The sequence below is a fragment of the Zosterops lateralis genome (assembly GCF_965231275.1).
Source record: "Zosterops lateralis genome assembly, chromosome: 1".
NCBI lineage: Eukaryota > Metazoa > Chordata > Aves > Passeriformes > Zosteropidae > Zosterops > Zosterops lateralis.
The window spans coordinates 128,752,638-128,777,203 of record NC_139762.1 but is presented as its reverse complement, the minus strand read 5'-3'; the positions used below and the strand labels follow the sequence as shown (position 1 = coordinate 128,777,203).

The following is a 24,566-nucleotide window of genomic DNA, read 5'->3' as shown; positions in this document are numbered from 1 at the left end:
GTGGTAATCATATGATTCTTGTTGAATAGACTCAGAATGTTACACCACCTCGGATGGTGGCATTTAGGGCCAACTAAATATCATTGTTATCATTTTATAGCCTGGTTATGTAATCTCCATCTCCAAGTAGCTGTAACAGTGGTTTGGAGGTTTGTTGATATGATTAACTTAATTTCTAAATTTTTTTCTATTATTAAGAAGTCGTTGTTGAATCTAAAACACAAAATAAACTATTTCTTTTGATAGCTCTGTGACATTACAGTGCACTACAACTTGTGCTAACTTCTGGATTTTCAAACTTGTGAATGGTATGAAGTCTGCTGAATTGGAGAGGGCCCGTTTGCACACAGGTGCACCCCCAACCCTTTTACCACAAAAGACTGAAAGCTGTTGTGTTGGGAAAATCAGAAGGCTCTTTGGGGGACTGTAATTGGAAGTTTTATTGAGGGAAATAAGGTAATGATCACTGTATGTTTGTCGTATTTTCTGGGGTTTGATTTTTGTTGGGTGATTTTCCATGGAACATTGTAAACATCTGTGTTTCCATAGCTCATCCTGCTTCCTCTCTTCTAATAAATTATGGAGCTGTTTGCTGTGTTCCTACAGCCATTCACGTAACACTGACTTCCCTGTAAATTACCAGATTATTCAGGAAGCCATTGAATAATTGGTGGTGATTTAATCTAGTTTTGTGGAAAGGTTGGGAAAGAAGTGGCTTTTTGCGGAGCCACTGATGATGATAGGGTTTTGTAGCTAGTTTAGGGAAGTTTTCTTGAAGGGTACAGAATGAAGGTTGAAAGGACATTTATCTGTGAGTCTGACATGGCCCCTGATTCAGCCCAACTTCAATTCAAGGCAGGAGCTGCTGCTCTGAATGTCTAGGCAAAGGTTATCCCACCAAGATTCCAGCTGCTCCAAGGAGATGGATGGAAGCTGTCCTGAGAGAATAATTTACATTGAGGTGAAAGTCTAATCCAGGAAGTGTTACTCTGGTGAGAATCCATAGTAACTGCTTTAGCATTTTGTGTCTTCAAACATCATGGACAAATGAGTTCCCATCTGCTGCTTACCTTGGACCAATGCTGTGTTGTAGGTATTCTTTAGGTTGAGAAATTACAATGCAAAAATTGTAGGAGATTATTGATAATATGGGTGATTTAACACACCAACAAGTAGATTTAGGGTCTGCATGAGATTTTTAGTATCGTATTGAGAACCTAATGTTTAAGGAATTGTCTGTGAACAGATTAATTAAGGTGACTGCTTTAAGGTGTTTTATTTTCTTTAACATTACTGCCCCCATATGGATATAGTCAGAACACACAGTGGAGATAGGGAAGGCATTTTGTGTAATAGAGCAGTTTTGATTTTTTTTTTTTTTTTGTCACTTCTGAACTCTCAGAATTCAACTTGCTTTTTACTTGCTTGGTACTCAAACAAAAAAATTTATGAAAAGGTAGGTGCTGATGCCCTTAAACAGATAATTTGAAAATAAATGGTTTTTTTGAGTAATTATAACTCATAAGTTTGCAAATGCACCTGTAGTCAGCAGGTTTTTTGGAAATTCATCTTACTGCCAAATAGAGATTCAACACTTAAACTTTATTTGTAAGTGAATTCTTATGTAAGTGTAGCTGCAAACTTCTAAAATCCATTTGAATACTTTAAAAGTAAAGTTTGACATCTTACCTCCAATTTTTGAATAATGTCATGTAGCTGGTACGTGAAAGTGAATTAAAGCTGATTTTTTTTTAAAGCTCTGCATGGCAATCTGGAAGGAATACATGTTCTCGTTTAGTTTATATGTAACTGTCATTTAAGTTAACTTCATTGCTAGAGTTCACTAGTTTCTGTGAGCAAATACTAAAAAAAAAAAAAAAAGAAGGAACTCATCTTTTTTTCCATCATTTTGTGTGGCTCACTGTGAAGTACTGAATTTTCAGTCCTGAACTGGTTGGATTGAAAGCCTATTTTTAACAAGCCCCACACAGTAAAATCCAAAAATAAGGAAATAATAAAGGTTTGCTATTGCCACAGCAGCATTTTTTAAAATGGCCATTTCCAGGCAACTAGGGGAACAGTTAAAACTTTTTTAATCAGCTAAAGTGTTACAGTGTTGAGTGTTCTTTATTTATTCCAAGTAGCTCATTCAGTAAATTCTTTGAATGTCCCAAAGGGCTCTGTGTGGAAAGGATGTTTACAAGTACAAAGTCAGTGTTATAGTTACACTATATGCTTGCTTAAGACCAGTTGGTTTTAAACACGCTGGTATGGGTTAGCATTTGTTACATTAACTTCGTTAAGCACAGTGGCAATGCTTTGTAATCTTTTAAAAATAGCCAGTAGTGGGTTGATTTCTGTTTTGATGAAAAAATGTTTTCTGATTTCTTCTGCATTTTGAGACCATTAAAATGGTATTGAGCAACAATTTTTGCTGCATACAGTATTATCTTCCCCATTTGACATCAAGAAAATCTTTCATTCTCTTCAGCTGTGTGTGTGTAATCTGATAAAACTCATTTTTCTAATGAAAAAACATGATCTTGCCTCTGAAGTGCGAATTTATTTTGAATAGTGTTTGTTCGTTGTCAACAGGAGAAGGACTGGGGCTTTGTAGGCATTTACAAACTTTTATATCTACAGTAGCCCTTTGTAAATACTACTGAATCATCATTTCAGTAACTCCTTCATTTTTCAGATCTATCACAAGACTGAGGTTTTCATTTGCAATATTGGAATTAAACTAACCCAAAATAGCATAAAGGACCAAATGAAAAAAGGAATAACATATATCCCCTTATTGTAAGAATAGCAAGCTCTGCATGATTATCTGTTAGCAACACAAGTGTTTGTTCTGTTATAATGTTTAGCAATTTGCCTTTCAAATGGGCAGTGCTGCGAAGCGGCACAAAGATCAACAAGTCAGTCGTGCGTGTGGCAGCGTACGCTGCTGTTCACTCTGAGGAACAGAAGAATGGAAACATTTTAAGCTATGGGAAATAAAACAGAAGCACAGCAACATATCATTAATGCCCTAATAATCTATTGATAATTAGGATATAATATGGTTTAGCAGGAGAGATAGTATTTTAGGAAAGAAAATAGGTTAAAAGAATGTTTACTTCTGACCCCACTTTGCAGCCAGATAAGAATTAAAGCTGTGCTCAGTGGTAATGCATCTGCTGCTCTTCTGTGCCATTTTAGGGCAGATGTAAAAGCCAATTGCACAGAAGATAGTAGTAAAATGACTACAGAGAAAAATTAGCTGACATAGAATGGAGTGGAAGAACAACTGTTGAAGTGGAGCTGAGTGACACACTCCTTGTCTTGTGCCGTATTTTCCATAAGGGAAAAAGCAAGATCCACATGGTCTGAGTTAAGTGATTGTTCTGCAGCACCATTCCAGTGAATTTCTGAAGCGTGAATAGAAAATACATAGAAGATTCTTGTTCTATTACATTGACATTTATTGAAATTAAAAAACCAACCAAACAAAAAAAAACCAACAAAAAACCAACAAAATACTGTCCTAAAGTTTTGTTCAATTTCCCTTTGCTGCTGCTGAATTTCTTTTAATTTATGTTTTAGTTAAATCTGTTCAACTGAAATGCTATTTTCACATTTGGCTTGCAGCATTAAAATGTGTGCAAGACATCAAATCTGCTTTATTGATAATTTTTGTATAAATTTGAAATAGAAATAATGCTGACATAATAGGAACTTCATAGATGATAATCATTTGCTATATGGGACCTATATTTAACGATTGCCATAAAACTTCTGTTACCAAAATTGAGTTACGAATCTGATTACTCTAAAGTATTTGTCACACTGTAAAAGCAAATGGTACCTTCAAAAACTTAATTGTATTACAGGTCCAGAAAACTCAGCATAGTCAAGAAACAAAAGCAGAAGGGCATGTGTAAGACAACATGTCTGTAAGAGCACAGGGTATGTTGATGGGTCAAAAGTGAAATTATTATGTGATGGGTCAAAAGTGAAAATATACATTCCTGAGGGCCTGGCTACATTTGGAAAAAAAAAAAAAAAGACAACGAGAATAAAGATATTTGATGTGTTGGGAATAATATGGACTTGCAAAAGGACATGAGACATGAAAGAAAGCTCTTGGATAATAAAATGGATAGAAGAAAGATTAAAACTCACAGTAACGTCTGTTAAATTTTAAAAGATGTGAAACACAAGTGATTATATGAGTAAATAACATAGATTAGTTATGCCTTAAGAACATATTTTTAAGCTTTGGAGAATCCAACCTATAGATGTTGCCATACAGTTAAATATTTTGGTGTGTTTTGAATACTTGATTTCCACTATGACCAGCAGTGTTGCCAGAGTTTCCCATGCTATAATTTTCCTTTGATTCTCCCAAACTTATCAAAGGACCAAAAGATAGTGCCTGGCTGCTCCATTTAGTTCATTTCAATCCTACTACTCTGCCACATTCTTGTGGGGAATCTCTTACAAAACTTTACATAAAAAATCAAGCCCCCCAAGCAAGCAAGAAAACTTATACCTCTTCTGTTGTCTCATCCTCTAAAACTGCTATATTTACCACTGTCTTCTTTAGTGTCACCAAAGGACTGACAACTGGCAACAAGACATGATGTATATTGGTGCCTTTCGTCCCCAAATACAGATAAAATTTTTATTCACTCCAATAAAAATAAATGTTGTAGCAGAAATTTTGCAACACATTACAAATATGTGGAGATTGAATGTGTTCCTTTGTAATTCCCCAGCAGAGGTGGCAGAGTCCTCCTCCTTTATCTGGAGCTTTGGTAGGGCACCATAGGGTCCATTTTTCTGTCCATGTAGCACCAGAGGGCACTGCTGGGTCTCTGTAGGGACCCATGGTGTCTGTCTGTGCCTGGGAGAGAGTTGATGGTTATAGAGGAAGCTATATTTTTTCATAGCCTATTCTCTCATAATACCTTTTTTCCTTCTTGACTCATAAAAGATCTAGAAAGAGAATTATAGAAGATGCATCTACTGTATTTTGGTGTGAGTGTGTTTCTTCCTCCTCTCCCTTCCATTCTACCATGGCAGCATGTCTCATGCATTCCTTCTTCAGGCACCTAAAGTATAATTCATGGGTTGTCACTTAGGATCCACAGTATCTACATTAATCCTTCATGATTTACCAGTGTTCATGGAATTCTGTGTGTCAACTCAATGCTCCTATTGGACAATATGAAAACTGATGTCTGTAAAAAAATAATATATTTGTAAAGGGAGACTGTAGGGTTCTCTCAGTATTTAAAATCTAATTTATCAAGTTACACTATATGCTCACTTTGTAATGACAGAATAAAGAAGGAAAGGTTCTTCAAAAACCACCATCTGCTTGTGTCTTCAGCTTAAAGAACATTTACAAACATTTTGCAGTAATGGAAAGTACTTTAAAGACATTCAGAACTGTAGGCTGTTTCTGAATGTGGCAGTAGCGATAGGAAAATAAGCTTTGATGTAACACTGATGTACATTACATTTGAACTTTATTATTTGACTCTGCTGTACTGAAGCTTTAGTACCATGAAGTTTTTTCCTTTCAAACAACTCTCTGGAGATAGGGCTGATTTGGGGTAGTCTTCCATAGTCACTGTGCAGGTGCTGTATCAGTTATGTGTGTGTCAGCATTAGACAGCTGCTGGTACTTGAGAGGGAAAGATCCTGCACTATTAGTCTGAGCAAGCATTCCCTGGTGGAGCTGGGGGCTTGGGAGTTGAGGGTGTCACCAGACCAGTCCAGGAGGATGGGCTGATTCTGCTGGAAGGGGCTGGGAGCTGTACTGGTTCTTCAGGTAGAATCCATGGGGGATTGTCATCCCTTTCCTGAATGTGATGATCTCTTGTGACAAGAGTCTTTGCTAAGGCTCTTTGCATATCCTGTCAGAATGGGGATATATACATAATTTTGGAGGAGTGTTTTAAATAAAGTTCTCTCTTCAGTTAAGAAAAAACAAAGAATCCAAAAGAAGTCTGTATCTCAACATTTCTAGATATTACAGCAATACTGGTATCTGTTACATTAAAAACCTGCCTGTAGACTATATTAGAGGAGTTAATGCTAACTGGTTTTGTGATATTGGGAAGAAGCTATTGTTCTACTATAGAGTAATACAAGACTGAATTAATTTGTGATTTTTTAATTAGTAAATGGTTATGTATTTGTAAATAGGGTATAGATTATCCCTATAGTGTTATTATAAAAATCACAGTATTTTATTGTACAAAATGTACTGCACATGAAATACCTGTTGTTCAAAACATCAGCTTTAAAATACTGTCTTTTTTCCAGTACCTGTAACAACTTCACTAGCCACTACAGCTGGAGAGTGTAAGATATGGGCACAAATACAAAAAGTCAGATTAGATCCACAGATGATCTATTCATTAATTTGCTTTATTCTGCTTAAGTGAAAAAGTCATATCTAATTAAGAAGTGTACAGTATATTCTTTGATGTTAAAAATGCACATCTTTCATGTTTGAGAATCTTTTTTTACCTTGATTTTTAAGTACAAGTCATATTCATTACATTGAGGTCTGACAAAAAAAATATGTTTAAAACAGATTATTTTTAATCTGGTACATTACCTTTCTACCATACTTCTGAGGCAGGAGACTTGCAACTTTAATACACTGTTTTATATTTACAAATACTTGAATTGATTATAGCTTATGAATACACACCTAGGACATATACAGAAAAATCACAGTTTAAATGATTCATGCCATCCACATTTACTTTAAATTGTAATCTTCTGAAATTTGCCACATTTGCTTTCTCATAACTCAGTTTCATTCATATTTAAATATTACTTTTGTGTTTTCTTTTATTCTCTGCTTCTCTGATTGAATTAAAACTATCATAGTATTTATCTTTTATAAATTTTAGAATTATTCTGGATTTGGAGCATCTTTTTCTTAGTGTCTGGGAGTTTTAATAAAATTCAGGTTTAGCCCATTTTAATCATAAGCATCCACTGAAATGTGATATCCTCCTCTTCTGCAGCTGAATGTATTGACACATAAAAAGAACTAGACTATTCAAAAATACAAATCCTTCAGAATGTTAAATCATCTTTCTGGTAAGTTTGTAAACACACTAGAAATTGTTAAAACCGAAAATCATAATTCAGGTTTTGATAAAGATTTGGTGCTGTGCAGGAAGATGTTCTGAATTTTGTGAAAAGGATTAATGTAGAATTTGGCATAAAATCATCTGTGTTAGACTATGTAAGGGTGTTAGAAACAGGTGCTTTTAATGAAATAACCAAGAACACTGTTGGGTCTTCTGAGGTTTGATGTTTGACAGATGCAGACACAATGTAAACATGCTCTCGTGACCACCAAGCAGCACGATAAGGTGCTTGCTTACTCAGTGTACTTTGCCTATTTCGTGGCAATCCAGACAGGAGCATTCCAGCCGACAGGACAAAAATTTAGAGCGAATTCTGTTAAATAATGTGCTTCCAATATGTCTGTAACTGTAGCAGACTGCTGTTGTGAGTCTCCCTACAGACATACTGCAAACACAACTGGACTGATAGGAATAAAAGTAATTTTCCATAAATTAAGGAGATACTCGAGTTAATTAGTGTGTAAAAACAACTTGGGTATTCCTAGCTGTCAAGGACATGTAATTATTTTTTGACAAATTCTCTGGATCGTAAGAAAATATGAAAATTCTTTTCTTTACATGTATCTATAAAAGGAGAACATGAAATCAAAAACTTCCAAGGTTGTTGTATACACTATTCATCTGCATTTCTTTTGGACTGGAAAGAGCTAAGTAAACAGAGTTATTCTGAGCTGTCTTGTCATGTTCTTCAGTTGGACACTGTAGCATGTAGCTTGTCATTCCTGAGATAGCTGAGCACAGACAAATACGCACTGAAAATCTGTGTGTTTTTAATAGCTTTTGGATTTGGTATAAATTTACATAAAACGAGAATGCAACTATGCAGCAGCAGCATCAAAGCAGATAAAGTTTATTCTGCATGAAATTCATGATGTGGTAAGGAGGGAGAAGCAACTGAAAGACAGCAGGTATGGTATTGCTGTTTTCGTTAGCAGTGTTTATCAACTGGTGTTCTCCTAAGTCCATGACTTAATGAAGCTTTGAAGTTACTTAGTGCATGAACTAAGAGTTTTGTTTGAATAACAACTGCATACTTGAAATGCATATACTTCAGTCACTTTTAAAGGGCCTTTAAATGTTCTCACAATTCTCCCCTACTCGAAATCCCAACCCAAGTGCCAAGTATCCACTTAGTATCACAAAATATAAAGCTGTAAACAGGCACAGGACTTTGTAAACATCTGTATTTTATTCCAGAATTCTGGGTTTTACACACAGTGTTATAATTGTAATAAAGGACTATGAGGTTAATGAGCTAGGGAAGAAGCAGCTGGTCAGAATTATTTCCCTTAATAACTAGAAAAAATGAGGTAAAATCCTCTAGCTTTCTTTTGTCTTCCAGGTACAGAAACACCATAGTACGCTCACTGTTATGTTCACCTCTTGGTTTTAGAACTGGCACCTCTCCAGCCCCAGCATAGAGATACAGCTCTGACATATCTGGATTAGCAAATGATTTGTTTAGATAGTGCTATGGTTACATGGTAGGGACCCCATAGGGCCCCAACATGTGGTGTCAGGCAGAAAATTTAAAATTGCAGGGCGTATCTAAAGCATGGCTATAAGTAAGTGTTCCTTTTAATGTTTCATTACTTAGAACTCTCTTTACTTATTTTCTTACTGTTTTTACCTGATTGAATTTCTTTTTTATTGGTTTTAATAGTCTGACTTGTGCACCAAAAATGCAGGAAAACTTGATCTAAATAGTTTTTACAGGTATGTTTTTTGCTGATCTGTAAAATATGACACAAGAGCACATACCACTCTTCTGGAGCACATCCCCAAAAGATCTTCCCAGAAAATTAGTATTCTGAAGACAACATGATATATTGTCAGCCATCTGCAGTAATATTTGCTTTGTAAATAAACTCAGTGTTCTTATAATGCCTGTGCAGATGTTTTATACAGTTTACTTAACACTTCTTTTGCTAAAAATCTTAAGTGAGGTTTGCAAAATCATAAAGCTGCAGTGTGGAGCTTACTGCCAAAATTATACGAAAGGTTACATGTTTCTGTTTATTTGTAACATCTCTTGCAGAAGACACTGTAAAAATGTGAAAGCTGGTTTCACTTAAAAATCAGTTTTTCAAGACAACATATTTAAAAACTCCCACTGTGACCTAAATGTATGACAGCAGCTTTCTACACTTCTACTAGTTAAGAGATGCAGTTTTGTAATTTTCTTTACCTGTGAGTTTCCAGTGCCCATATTGAAAAGTTTATATACTTTTAAAACACAATAATATATTGTTTTAAATAATAACCATCTAGACAGTGTTCTTGATATTTTGAGTGAAGAGAACCATTCACTCAAGCCCCAAAGTGAAAGTAAAATTCCCATTCTCCATCTAGTTAAGCATGGAATTAAACCACTGGCTTAATTAAACAACATTTTGGATTTATTAATCAAAATGTATGTAATCAATTAAAATTTACCTTCAGGTTTTTTTAGAAAGGTTAGCAGTGGTGAAATAGGTTAAAAATGGATTTGAAAATAGGTGTGTTTACATCATGCAGCAAATGCTTTAATATATATTGTGTAGTTTGTAAAATGCAGATTTTCTATAATTCAGAAATATTAGTTAGCCTCTCTTTGGTCCACATGAGTGGGAAGATACCATTCATAAGTCTCAACACCATGTAAGAATGTGTATTTCAATTTAAAGGAAAATGAGGTTATTGTACTAGGTGTTTCAGTTTTTTGGATCCATCATGTTTAGCTTGAGTTTTTATAAACACTTATCTTAGCAGCTGACTTTAATTATATGTTCCAAATTCACAAACATAATAGTATTGAGAAGAATAACTTCTATGTCAACTAAGTGATGATTTTGTAAAAATAGTAAATGTTAAATAACCATCTCCCTGTTCACTGCTGGTAGAAATGAACTGCACATACTTCGGATTTGTTTGCAGTTTTGTGCATTAATTTCTGATGTGAAAAAACAAAGTTACTTTTTCTGCTGGCTGTGTTGGAGGCTCGCAGCATTGTTTGAAAAGAGAAAAACAATTTTTATAATGGACTAGTTTGGAAATCTTGATATCTCTAAGGATATTCTCAACGTTGTCTTTCACTGATTTTTTTTTTTTTAATGATACTTTATGAAATTTATACTGCACTGTGCCGTGAAGATTTAAACATCAACTTTAACTTAATTCCTTGATTTTTTTGCTCTTTATATGGACTTTAAGGACATGTTTATTGTCTGTCTGTTGGTGATCATGGTGACATTCATTATATTATTGAGACAATTACTTCAGTAATTAAGAATTTTTTATTACATTTACCTGGAAAACTTAATAAATTGAAAAATTATTTCAATTTTATGAAAATACTTTAAAATACTCCAAAAAGCCTTCAGTCATAAAGGCAGGACAATAAACAGCCTCCTCCAGTATTACTTGCATTGATGCTTTGTGTTGGTTCCTTGCTTTTCTGGCATTTTTAACATCAATTGCTTAATCTCTGTAAAAGACCTGTGGTGAACTTTCCTCTGCCCAACTAAGATTCTTCTTTAATCTGTACCTGCAACATTCATAGTGACCATCACCATTGTCTATGAAGTCTGAATTACTGTACTTTTCTAGTAACATAAATATTAGTTTAGGAAATTACCAAATAATTAGAGAATATCTGATAGAAATTCTTCATTGTAACTATGATGGTATTCTGGAAGGGGATAAAATGGATACCAGTAAAGGCACGATTTTGTATTTAATGTAGACATGACTGAGTCTGGGATTAATAACTATTCGTCAATTTTTAGATTTTGTTTATTTACCAGAAGATTATACAAAGAAAAGCTATTTATTCTGATGAGTTTACTAGCATCCCAGATGAATGTTAGAGAATTAATAGACAAAACTGCAAGTGAGAAATCCAGATTGTGCTCTGTGCATTGAATATGCTTGTAGGTAAATTCAATCAGAATTTAGAGAATTTCACAATATGCAGTAACAGGGCATTTTTTTTCTTGGTAATTATGCTCTGTGGGCAATTTTCAGTTAATAGTACCCTGTGTATCTTGAAAAGAACCTCCGATATGTCATGTAGTTACCTTGAAATCTTCTTTCTGAAACCTTTTGAAATTACAATACATTCACAAGACTTTCTGAAGACAGCTCCCCTGTCATAGGTGTGAATAGAATTATTTACACATTTAAGATGTTAGTTCTTGCCTGTCTGTGCCTTGGTACAACCACCTCAGTGTATGTGGAGATCTCATCTGTCCTCTCTCCTTTCTTACACAGAGGTTTCATAAGTTGATTAAGGCTTTTTGATTCTACATGACATGTAAGTCTATCAAAGTGGTACTGTAAATTTCAAATAATCTTTAATGAACTTGTGGCATTTCTTTCAAATTTGGAATTAGGTTAATATGATATTAATAAGTATACCTCTGAAATGTAAATGGTCTTATTTGTGTAAACTTAGTACACATTTGATGAAATAGTTTTTTGATGTGTGTCTACTGTAGTTCACAAATACTTTTGAAAGCAGTGCCTACGTGATAGCAACTGCAAAAAGGACCAAGATTGACTGTCCTTTAGAAAATTTGGACATTTTTTAATTCACAGTACCTCAAACTTGCATATCTTTCCCACCCAGTAACCAAGCACCATAAATTCTGTATTTTTCAAAGTTGTTGTTTATTTTTAAGAAGACATTTGCTTTCAACTTGAGCCCTGTGTGTAAAATTTTTGTTGAAATGCACGTATTAAGAAAAGGAAAAAAAGAAGGTAATGGCTGAACTGCCTGTGTAACTTTACCTACCTTGCAGTGTCATGACTTCAGCAGTATAACACACTGTGGCTATTTTTATTCAGGCTCATTGTTTGGCATTTAAATGCTATTTATTTCAGCCTTGGATCACTGGTATAGAGCATGAAGTTTTAAGCAATAGAAAGGAATACATGAATTAATTAAGACTTCCTATTTAGAAGAGATTTATATAATTTTTCGTTCTTCCTTTACTTACATCACTGCTACAGAAAAGCATAGCCTTATATGGAATTTCTACTGTAAATCTTGCATGCCTTTCTAAGTTACTTTCATTTTCCTCAGCCTCTCTGCCTGTGGATACATTGTTTTTATTGAGCACCTCAGAATTTATGTGAAATCATCGATGTGTTTTCTGTTGCCTCTGAGAAGCTGTAATGTTTAAGAAAAAAACCCCAAAAAAACAGAAACCGCAGCTGTATATTATTCAAATTACTTTTAAAGGGAGGTACATGGGGCATCTACTGCTGAAAAGATTTCAGCTTTATAACTTAAAGTGCAAGACCAGTTGGTATCCATAGTCACGACACTACAAATGTTCATCTGCTAAAGAAGGAATGAAAATAGCTCCCTTGGTGCCCCGTTGGCACAGGGGAAGAATCCTGTTGCAATTCCCAAAAGCATACTGCAGTAAGAAATTGCAAAATACAGTTTTGGTAGATAATACTGAGGTGTTTATAAATGCAGAAGCTGAACTATATTAAGGAATTCAGCAATTTTCAGAGAATCTGCTAGTTTTAGTTTAAAATTCGTATTTTAAAAATCTGTAACTGAATGTTCTATTGAAAATCACTTGGAGCTGTATTGAGGCATTAGTTACTTTAACCAGATCATTAGCTCCTAATCCTCTTAAAATGTTGTGTCAGGTTGAAGAAAAGGTGTGGTAGCACTCTACCAATCCAGTCGCAGAGAGAGGGAGGATGCAATTCTGTTACCAGTGTGGTAGCATACATTGTGGTGCACAGTTAACTGCCTAAAGGTCATAGAAATAATAATTTGTAAATTCAGTAAGCTTTGCTCTGCTGGTTCTCATAGTAGAAAATTTGAGAGAGATTATTAAGCATTCTTGCAGCTTAGTTAGGAGTAACGCATTCGGATCATGACTGATATTGTTCTCTGCATTAATAGAGGTGATGGTATGTGGTCCTCTCTTCCCTGTTGACTCATGAGTGATCTCAAGTATTTCAGCAAATATCTATTTCCCATGATTTCAGAGCCTTGGAGCATACCTCAGCTGTTTTCTGCCTATTGTATTTTACACAGATTTATAGTCTATATATAGAATGGTTCTGTATGACTAATTCTGTCAAACCCAGCCTATTTATGATAGCTTTGAGACTTCTGCTCTGTAAAAATATTATTCCCCTCACTGACTTGTAAAAGGTCTTTTTCCATTGACACGTCTTTTCTCAGCAGCTTGCCTCTCCATAGCCTTTTGGCCTTCAGCAGAAGCTCTCTGTGCACAAGTTTGCTTGGACTTTGGAGGGTTTTTTAATCAAGTGTTCTGCAGAATTGTCTACAGTGATCAGAACTTGTTTGTGGCATATGTAGAGACTCTGGTATCTTCATCAGTAACGTCAGTGAAAACAGCCTGTGAGGTACAGCTTCTGGTGGTACTTACAGAATTACATTCACACTTATTTAGAATAATGCAGTGATAAAAACCTACAAATAATATTGCCTTTAGAAGAGATTCTGACATTGCAGCTTTTCTCTGATGTCCACATTCAGGTGGTTTGGACCTGGAGGTTTTCAAAACCCATTTGCTTTGGAGCTGCCTGTAGTAAATAGGCAGTCATTTAAAAATGATGAAAAGAAAGTAGTTTAACCAGTATGTGTGTATACTTCTTTATTTCTGTGCTTTCTGCTCAAGGATTTGGAGGATGTATAATGCATTTGGCATGGAACATAGAGTGAATCAGGGAGGATAAATACTGAATTAATGGTGGTGTGAAACAGAAGTTTTCAGGTTTGAATGCTTAAAACAGACTCTTTAGTCTGACGGGAGCTGGATGTTCTGAGTATCTGTGTACACAATGCATTTATGCAGTGGCATAGTTGATATTTTCTCTTTTATTGCTTGTTTCTTCCTTCCTACTGAATGTTGATCTAATGCTTTTCAGAATAAACAGAAATGTTGTTTTCTTAGGCAAAGTAGTCAGCTCAGTTATCATTTACATGTGAAGTTAAAAGATGAGACAACAATACCAGTAGGAGAAGTGTGTTTATCTGTGTTGAACCAGGTGGGATATTTGGGAGTTCCTGGGTCAGCACAGTTTGTGGTTACTCTGGATAATTCAGCAAAGCTGGACACCACATTGATGTCCTGTAATGGCTTGGGCAGCTCAGGTCTCTGCAGGGCTCTGCCTTCTTCCATAGTGAAAATTACCATATTTGCCTATGACTGTTTTTTTTTTCTCCTAAATAATTTGCCCTCTCTCAGACCAGTAACAGGACTTGAGGACATGGAATAAGCTGATATTAGCTGATATTATCAGCTGATAAGCTGATATTAGGTTGGATAGCAGGAAAATATGGGCATGGAACAGACTCCCCAGGGAAATGGTCACAGCACCAAGCCTGACAGAGTTCAAGAAGTGTCTGGACAACATTCTCATACACATGATGTGATTCCTGTGCCAAGCTGGGAGTTGGATTTGAGGATCCTTGTGTGTCCCTTCCAGCTCAGTATGTCCTGTGATTTATCGATGCAGTTTTCTCTCTCATCCCTTCTAGGTAGCCTAGTTTCTTTAAAAGCCTGTGATTAAACAACTTGTGGAATTTGTGTAGGGAATTCCAGTAGAGTACATAACTAAATCTGCTTTGTACTTGTTGATTCTCTAGGATAACACCAGGTTTGAGCCATAGTATTTCTTATTTTAATACTAAATTTTTCACCATTTTTTTCCAGAATAGAATATCATCCAAAAATAATACTGGAGATTAAATGGAAGAAAGGATTTGTTGCCCAGCTCCTCTGATTTCTAGTTTCAGTTCATTAAATAAAGAATTTAGCAAAATTCTTGATAAATAAAAAAAATCCATATGATGATTTTGTTTCTAATCTTGACAATGTCTGTTTTCAGTAGTTCCATTCCTTAGGATTACTGTATTTTACATGTGACACTAAAATTCTTTGTAATATGAAAAAATAGCCACAACAGCCTTTAAATTGGGACTGAGAAACTCTCAGGTAGAGTAAACAAAAAATTAGGAAATTGACTCATAGTCTCTTCAGAGCTCCAAATACTTCTTACTTTAATGGAATATAGTCTCCTCTTGATCCATAAGAGTAACTCTAAGTAGTACTGGTTCCTTGCAGAAAATGGAAAGAAACAGCCTTGACGTTGCAACATTTATCTGAATTCATTTTTCAGAGAGCTAAACAAGCTAAAATTCTCAAGCCTTTATATTAGCATTTTGAAAACCTGGTCAGGAATGATCAAGTCTAAGGACTTAGAGTCAGATTGATGATCAGATTTGTAATAGTGACTGTTAAATAGTTTTCTAGTGGGACTTTAGGAGGAAAAAAAAAAAAAAAAGAATCAGATTTTGGTAGAAATCTTTGTCAATTGCTAGTTTGTGTTACTGAGTTTCTGCTTTCGTAGCAATGTGTCCATTAGCAGCCTCTGCTTGGAGTCAGTTTGGGCCACCCTGCAGTGTCTGACAGCTCTCTGAGTGACTCAAATGTTGTATTTCCCCATATTCTTTTATGAATAAAACAAAGTCTTCTAAACACTTCATGTTTTTGAAAGCATTTAAATTTTCTTTAATTGCTGACAGTATTGAAGTCTTTGTAGTATGTCCTTCCTTTCTGTCTGTTTAGTCCTTTCTGTCAGTTGAATTTAGAGTTCCTCATTTTCCTTTTATTTACGGAATAGTAAGTATGATGGTTAAATATATAAACAACCTAAAAGTGAACAGGAAGAAGTGATACTTGAGTGAGATATTCTTCCAATAAAAACATAGAATTAAGGAAGAGGTGCTATGCAGCTCAGCATAGGAATATTGTCATTGCCTTTTCATAGAGATGATTCAGCAGTCATTTAAATAAAGCTGACATTTCTATATACTGCAGCTGCCTACACATTTTCTTTTTTTCTTGGTCTTTACTGCCTATTAAACTGTTTCCCTGAACCCACATCACCATATTCTCTAAGGGAAATTAAAGTTTTCATCAAATGATTTTGGGAAAAAAGCAGCCTTTCAGGATAACTGTTTTTGTTTCAAAAACATGCAGCACACAAGTTAAATATGAGTAATCCAGCATTTTTGTGAAAACTTCCAAGTCAGGATATTGCAAAGTTTTTCCGCCGTGAGAAAGTCACAATGCTAAATGGACTAAGTTCCATTCTTAACATCAGAGTTGATGTGAAATAACTGAAGGTTGTTGTCCATACTTCGATTTGATATGACTTGCTGCAGATTGATTTGCAGAAATGTGACTTCTTGTACATTGAAAAATGGTGCCTTGCATACAGCACTTTGTGTTAAACACTGCATCCAGCAGTTTTGTTTTTGCCTCATTATGTTACATCTTTGAGTATACTTCTGTGTCATAATTCTGTAATTCAGCATTTGTGAGCATTTGGGTATGTATATGGATAAAGACAGGATATTTTTCTTTAAAAAAATGATGGTGACTTATCAGAACATTCAATTGAAATTAGACCTGTCTGATTTAGTTATGATTAACACAGGACGGACTCGTACATTGAATTTTTTCTATTAGCTACAGTAGGCTAATATATATGCCACTTAGCTGTGGCATATAACTTTAACATCTGAATTCTATCTGTGAGTCCTGCTGTGTGATTTAATAACTGCAATTCTCTGCCTCACTTTCTCTATGTTTTAAAATAAAAATAATGATGTTGCCCCCTCGCCTTTTTTAATTTAATGGTTTTCTACTATAAACCTCAATAGAAATTAGAATATCACAATAGCAGTAGCAGTATGTTCTTAGTTTCTGAATATCAAAAGCTTTTTTAATTAAAAAAAAAAGTGACATTAAAATCTTGTGGTATATGTATTCTTGGGCAAAGAATAACTTGTATGAGGGAACTGAGTTTGATATTGCAGACTGAAGTGCCTTAGTTAATGGGAAAGTGTTACCTTACTGCTTCTGTTTTACTGAAATACTCTAGTATTGGTCTAAGGAGCTAAGCTAATTGATCTCAGAGTTATTTTAAGCACTTGGTAAATGTAAAATTCTATGCAAGTACAGTAGACTTGGAGGTTTTTTCTGAGATAAAATTGGGATAATGTTTGCATCTGTAGGCATTCAAGTCAACCTTGAATAGAGAGACATGCAGACATACACTTCAGTAGTTAGACAAATTTATTGACTTACTGTAGCAGCTATAATGTAAAAATATTTTTTCACAGTCACGTAAACTTTGATGTGGCTTGAAGTATCTATTTCCCTTGTCTGACTCAGCAGTTCAGGATGAAATGCAGGATGGTGTCTCTTAGATAAACGTGATTACTTTGCAAGACAGTTGTACTGGCTTAGTCCTTGATATTCCAAAGTAGATCAAAGTTGTATGATTAATTTTTATGCAGTGTAGCTGCAATTTCTAACTCTTCAGCCCTCATTCTTTATTTTGTGATGTTACTGAAAATGGCTGTGGTGCCACACGATAGCTAATTGGTAAAGCCTGTTTGGAATGTGGGTAAGTGAGCTATACTGGCAATAAGCAGAGTAGTAAAGAGAAGTCTTTTTCTCTTAGTTGACTCCCAGGCTAAAATTAAACAGATATTTCCACACTTTGGGATTTACAATGCATCTGCTTTGAGTCAGCCAGCAGAAATATACTTTTATAAAATAGAACTCTCGCTTGGGTGTAATATGCAGATCTGCATTTTTTATAGTATGCTTTAGTAAAAATACCCTTCAACACAGTAAGGAAAAAAAAAATAAATTCTTCTCCCAGGTGTCATTTAAAATAATTGGATACTAATTTAATGATGATAACTCAACCTGTTAGCATCTGTTCATCATTCATGTGTCCTGAGACATCTAGGAGTCATGAGTGCTCGATGCTAAAATAATTAATGGTGCAGTTTATATAGCAAGATGGTGTAATATTTTTTTCAGTAGTTACTGAAATATACTGAAATATACTGAAATATACTGAAAATATACAAAGCTTGTCAGAATTAAGTTTTATTGTAAGTCATTCCATTTGTTCATATTTGTGATGCCTCTCTTATAGTAAATGTACATCAACTCAAACTTCTGTTTACTGCAGAGGTTTTTCAGTTCATTTTACTGGAAATAACATTAAGGTGTGTTTGGATACTGCATACACACAGAACAGAATTTGGAAAAAATTCTGCTAGGCTGGTCCTTTACTGTTGCAAAAATTCATTTTCAGGTGCATAAATCACAAAATTATTTGTCTGTTCTTCCTAGTAGTTTTTTTTTCCTCCAGATTGTTGGGAGAAACAGTAATGCAGTTTACTCATTCACAAGGTTTGTGCATCTCCAAAAATTGGGTTTTTGTCAAAGGTTGCCACCTCCCTTCTCCTTCCCAAAGTGCTCATTCACTTCCACATTCCTCTTCCACTGTCCTGCTTCCTTCATCCTTTTCTTGTGTCTCTTTGATATTTGAGGCCCTTTCCTGTCCTGATGACTGAACATTCCTCAGCTCCACAACTCTACTGCTGGACTCTGCCCTATTTCACCCATCCTGCCTTTCCCTCTGGCCTCTGTTCTTCGCAGCTGTGCCCCCAGGGTGGGTGTCCTCTTCCACCTCACCAGAAGTGAAGCACGTTCCCTTTTCCCCCCACTTTTTTCCCCTGAGTTTCTATGGAGGGAGCCTCAGCCTCATGACCCTTCTCCTCCCTGCTTCTGCCACAGCCTGTGCTCAGCGCTCACTCCAAGTGGGGGGAGGTGGCAGTGGGGCCAACCCAAGCAGGAGAGTTGGGTTATCTTCTGCAGGCTCCCATCCCTTGGGAAGAAAAATGCTGTTGTTGCAGCTGTCATCATCCAATGAGACTTGTCAGGAAGCTCATCCACAGGATGAGAATGCCAAACGTCAGTGTGCTCTGCTGCCCTCTGTTCATCATCCTCCCCTGCCTGACTGCAGCCTCCCTGTCTTCTATTCCTTCAGGACAGAGTGGGAATTTGTGAAGGAAGGAAATTGTTTGCCCAAGCTGAGCCTGGCAAATGACACCATGACTCAGGAAATTCTCCAACATTAAAGATTACACGGTGTTGGGTCCAATACTTATTTTTCAAATCTGTTACTAGATAGATGTAATAGATAACTCTGGCCAAAACTGAGATGTGGAAAGGAAACCCTAGTGTGCTATGGGACTAAGGTCTGCTTTTTTTCTGAAATGTAAATTTAATTAAAAGGAGAAAAGGGGAGGGGAAGAAACGAAAGTTCTCCACAAGCTTAATGAAATCCAGGGAACTTGAACATTGCATTTTGATGGAGACAGGATAGCAATTAATTTATTTTTTTTTAAGTATGTGAGGAGTCTGCTGCCAGCTTCAAGCTTGATCCTCAAATCAGTGAGAACTTCCTTAAAAATTGGGAAGAATTCTTATTTCTTGACATGAAAACAGGAGGCAAATCTTAGACATTTTTTTACTAGATAATGATTTTGAAGAAAGCTGTTCCACAGAAAACAACTTTACATAGGTGATTAAATTGTGCTTAAATATAGTGGCTAAGTAGCAAACACAGCAGTAAATTTCAGTAATTTAGTGTGACAGAAGTGGTTTAGTAGGAAGCTAAAGTTACCTGACAGTCAAATTGAAGGCAAATAATGTAACTGCTTATCTGAGTACTTCTAATGTGGGTGGTTTTTTTTTGTTTTGTTTTGTTTTTTTTTTTTAATATCCCATGCACAAGCTCTCAAATGACAGCTGGAAAAATGTTTACATACTGATCTGCCTTACTGCAGAATTTTATGGGATAGTGCTAGTGTTGATTTAATTGAAGGGAGAGTTTCAGTTCTAAGGTTGACTTAATTGTATTGAACTTCGTAGCTGTAGCTATTTTTTTTCAGTAATGAAGAAACTGTGTTAAGTTACTAGAATGATGTGCTACAGTAACACCGTATTTTTCTTTTCAGGAGTCTGCTAGAAATGTGGGATTTTCTCTTGACTTTGCCTGTAGGCTGCCTCTATGCTGTACTCATTGGGAGGTCTGTCTCCCACTTTTCATATCACATGGATATTAAACCTTTCATTAAGTATTGCTGACAACAGGCGGTGTCTCTTAAAGATGCAGGATTCTTTTATGTTCACACATAAATATCCTATAAAAGATAATGATTGTGGCATATATTTTATCAATCCTCTGTTACCTTTTGCTTCCTTTTTCTAGTTTCCTGCACATCCTGCCACAAGGCATATTCACTGCTCTTACTTGCATGTTACCCCTTTATGCTTGACTTTGGCTTTTCCTTTAACTGCAGATTTATTTCTAAGGTTTATTGCTGACATTTAAAACCTTCAGCTCACATGGACTAGTCTATGTATAGGAGTTCCTCACAGTGTGTGTTCCAACTCCAAGCCGGAGCTAGGCAGATGATTTATCTTTGTGTATTTCTTGACTGCCATTTTCCCATTGTGCTCATCAGGCTTTGTTTGTGTCACCCCAGGTTGGTGGGTCTTCTGCCATTTGGAATTCAGCTGGTTTTAAAATTCTGTTATATACAATAAACTCATAACTTATATTTTTTTAATTAATTTCCCATTTATGGTTTTGCTGATGTGTCTTTTGAGGCACATGTTTTTATTGTTTTTTGGAAAGTACATTGAATTGTGTGTCAAGCTTTCTGAATGTATTTGAATTTCATTATTAAATTCAGATTGCTGCAAAATTACATCGTATACCACAGAGTAAATGTAGTATGTATTACTATACGAACTATTATTCTTGGTATTATAGAACTACTGTAATTCTGTGAAATTTGGTTCTGGGATCTTCCAGTAACCAGTATTTCTGTTTTAATTTTATTTTTTTATGTATTTCTTTATTTCATATAGTAAAATTGCAAAGCTTATGTGAAAATATAACTGCCTACTACTATTTGCTACAGATATTCAATATAGTTGATACCTTTGTATTCCATTAAGCCATTTGCTTCTGAATTGTACAGCTCTGTAACTATGTTCTGCTGCAATAGATACATTATCTGTACTATTAGAAAAAAGCCTCACCAGTGTATGATCAGATTTTTAATGCAGGTTCAATGGAGATAGTGCTTCATAAATGAGGGTTTAGTGTGCATGGTTTGATGTATATGCTAATACTTCTGGGTACTGACATAGTTTTTCACCTATTTCGAACCTTAACATTCTCCATGTAAGGTTTTCTTCACAAACATCAGAAAACTAGAAGTTTATTTTTAAGAAATAAAGTTGCCCTGTCTTGTAATCCTAGGTCCTAGAAAGTGAGATGTAAATAAAATAAAATCTATTGTAAAGCTTAGGAAAATCCTAAGGGCTCACAGTACAGAGGCTGCCAGTGTTGTCAGTTAAAAATTTTGCCTAAGTCATCCTCTAAAGAATATTCATGACCATATTTACATGAAAAATGTTTGTCCTGAGCTTTGGGCAGAGTTAGTGTGAAGTAGGCCTGTCTTTATTAAAAGAACTCACTGTCCTAGACCATGAGGTTTTTAATTGCGGTTGTGGGCAGTCATGCATTATATTCTTCCCTTTCTGTCAAGAGTCCTATCAACTTATTTTTTGCAGAATATAAATGTTGTGTTCAGAGTGTTGGCTGAAAATTTGAGGGAGGGTGTTGTGTGGATTCAGTTATACAAGCAATTTTGTGAAAACAAGCATTTTTCGTGACAAAAACTTGTAATAGGCAAAATCAAAATGCAAGTTGCTGCATTTTTTATGTGTGCATCTCCTTAACACTGGTAGTGCCGGTAAGTTTCTCACTTTGAATATGTTATTGAAGTTTATGCTTTAAGTATTATTATTATTTATTATATATGTAGTCCAAGCCTAACAAAAGTCTGCATCAAAGATAATTCGTGTGCAAGAAAACTGAATACATATAAGGAAATTCTTGAGCAGATAGTTTACATTTTTTTCTCTTTTCGTGGTGTGCAGGTGCTGTTCTCTTGTCCAGTGTACAAGGATTAGCAATTAATGTTGATCCAGTCCTGTATACATGGCTTGTCTACCAACCTCAGAAACGAGTTAGCAGACACATTCAGCAGGTATGTATTTTTGTAGGAAAAGGGATGGGGAGAGGGGGAGCTTTGACTTCTTTATGTGCCAGTAGTGCATTTTCCCAAGTATTTGTAGTTTGTTGCTATTTCTGTTCTGCTACTGCTTTCTTGTAGTTTGTTGCGCTTACTGTTGATCTTATTTTGAATTATTTAAAATGTTAAGTTGGCATATTAAAACTTTAATTTTACAACTTTTTCGTTTTTAATTAAAAGAACAAAGAAGGTTATCACCTTCTAGGATCATTATATTGCAATTAATTTTGACTACTGAGATCTCATAAGCCTTGAGTCTGAATAATACATCACATGTTAAAATTTTGGATGGTCTATCAAATAATTGTATAACTGGTTATAAAGTCAGCACTCTTACTAAACCTCATTTTAATAGGAGATGAACCATACAGTTCATAACCTGACATAAGTGAATGCTGTAGTAGATTCTGTATATCATGTCAAAATACATATTTGCAAACGATGTGCTTGAAAAAGATAGAAGAAGCTGAGACTGTGGGTCTGTGTGATCCAGTGGTTTCCTTGACAGATTCTTAACCCTAATTTTCATACCACATATTCCAGACCTGAAAAGAGCACTGGTTTAGCCTTATACTAAACTTACTTAAAACTGTTGTTTGGCAGAATTTCCTAGAACTTAGATTTGCTATAATTGATCAAACTGGTGATTTGTGTCACCAGTGATGGTCTGTCTCACTTAGAAGTGGTCAGTTATTAAGTGACAAATGTAAAATTCTTTCAATATAAGCCTCATAACTATAGAACACTGTGCACATTAGAGAAGTTTCATTCCAGTGGGAGGATAAATATGACTTGTAAACATTTGTTTCTTGTGTCCAAATTACCTTGTTAGATAGTAATTGTCAAACAGTAATTTGCATCCCATTAAGCTTTTTCTGCATCTGAAAAACTTCACTGTGACAGTGAAGCTTTATTATTGTTTTAATGAATTAACTCAGTTTTAAATGTATTGAGTTATTCTTCATTCCTGCATCATAACTGGAGCAGCACAATCTTTCCTGGTGTATGTCTTTTGCAAAATAAGCCATTTATCTACTTTCTACTGTTATGCTGTTACGTAGCCTTCCAAAATGTAATCAATCCTGTTTATCCTGCTTATTTCAAATGTTTGTATTAAAGTCTGTCTTTAACGTCAGGATATTTAATCAGCTGTTACTTAATGCTTTCTCTTTTGATACTGGGTGAGTAGATGGGTTAAGTGACTACATTAGGAAACTTGTTTGTCCTTGGTTTTGATCATCAGTGGCAAAATTTTTAGGGAAATTTTGTTTATTTTGTAGCTCGTGTCATTACCTCATACAGCCTTCAAATTTTTTTCATCATCTATTTGAGATTAAAATTACCGTATCACGGTTCTAATGTTACTAGCATTTAAAATGTCTTAGCAAATTGAACTTACTTTAAATATGAGTTTATAAACTCAGCTGTCAATGTCATACCATTTTCATCATTAACATGACTCTGGTAATGGATTGCATGTAATAATGCAAATTAAAGTGTCTGTAGCAGTCATGAAGAAACTTTATTTGAAAACTATACCTGTAATAAATTATGCTTAACCACAGAGTTTTTTCTTTATGTAATGCTGTAATTGTGCTAGAATAAGGATTCTGGTCAAAATTAGGCCTTGTGCATTATTTTTTGGAAAACTTCAGCTCATTACCATAGTCTAACTAGTATAACTATACAAAAATGCTCTATAAAATGTTCCTGATTTTTTGAACATTTAACAGCCATAGGATACAATGCTTTCAAGCAAGAGTTATGGTCAAAATGTTATTGATTGGTAAAGCTCTTACCTTCCACGACTCTAACTGTCAGTCTTATACAATTGCAACAGAAACAAAAAAAAATACTTTCTTTTGAAGTTGTTTGTATGATTCAGAGATCTTAAATGTTAAGATACTTTAAGTTTTAATGACTACTTAATATAATGCTTTTACTCCGTCATTTTGAGTAAATCAGTTGTGGCTTCTATCTCAAAACACAGCGTTAGAAAACTTTTCAGTACATTTGGTCCTGTTGTATACACCCTAAACTCATAATGTTAGCACTTGATAAAATAAGTTAAATGAAAGTATTAATTTATTTCAGTACAACTATAGTCATATAAGCTTCTGCTTGCATACAGGATGGGGCTGGGGTTGTGTGGCTCCCCACAGGGTTGGGACACCTATACATATGAAATTCTTTGGTTTTGTTTGCCTTTCAACTATTTTTGTGGGAGTTTAGGTTTAGGTTTATAATGCCAATTTGGTAGTACATGTATTTCATATCTGCTGAAATATTCACCATGTTTGTTGTAACTGCTTTTAACTGAAAGCATCTCAAGTTAGAAATACAGAACATAATAAACTGCATTTTTACAAAACTCA

The 24,566-nt window shown here is 35.1% G+C and overlaps 1 protein-coding gene across 10 annotated transcripts in view; it reads left to right on the top strand.

The window, feature by feature from the left end:
• VPS13B (vacuolar protein sorting 13 homolog B) overlaps window positions 1–24,566 on the top strand; it is a 438,627-nt gene that overhangs the window by 173,901 nt on the left and 240,160 nt on the right. For all 10 annotated transcript variants that reach the window (XM_083871399.1, XM_083871402.1, XM_083871397.1 and 7 more), the window contains one exon: window positions 22,037–22,146. In XM_083871399.1, coding sequence (XP_083727525.1) covers window positions 22,037–22,146 — 110 coding nt within the window. The remainder of the gene's footprint in view (window positions 1–22,036; window positions 22,147–24,566) is intronic.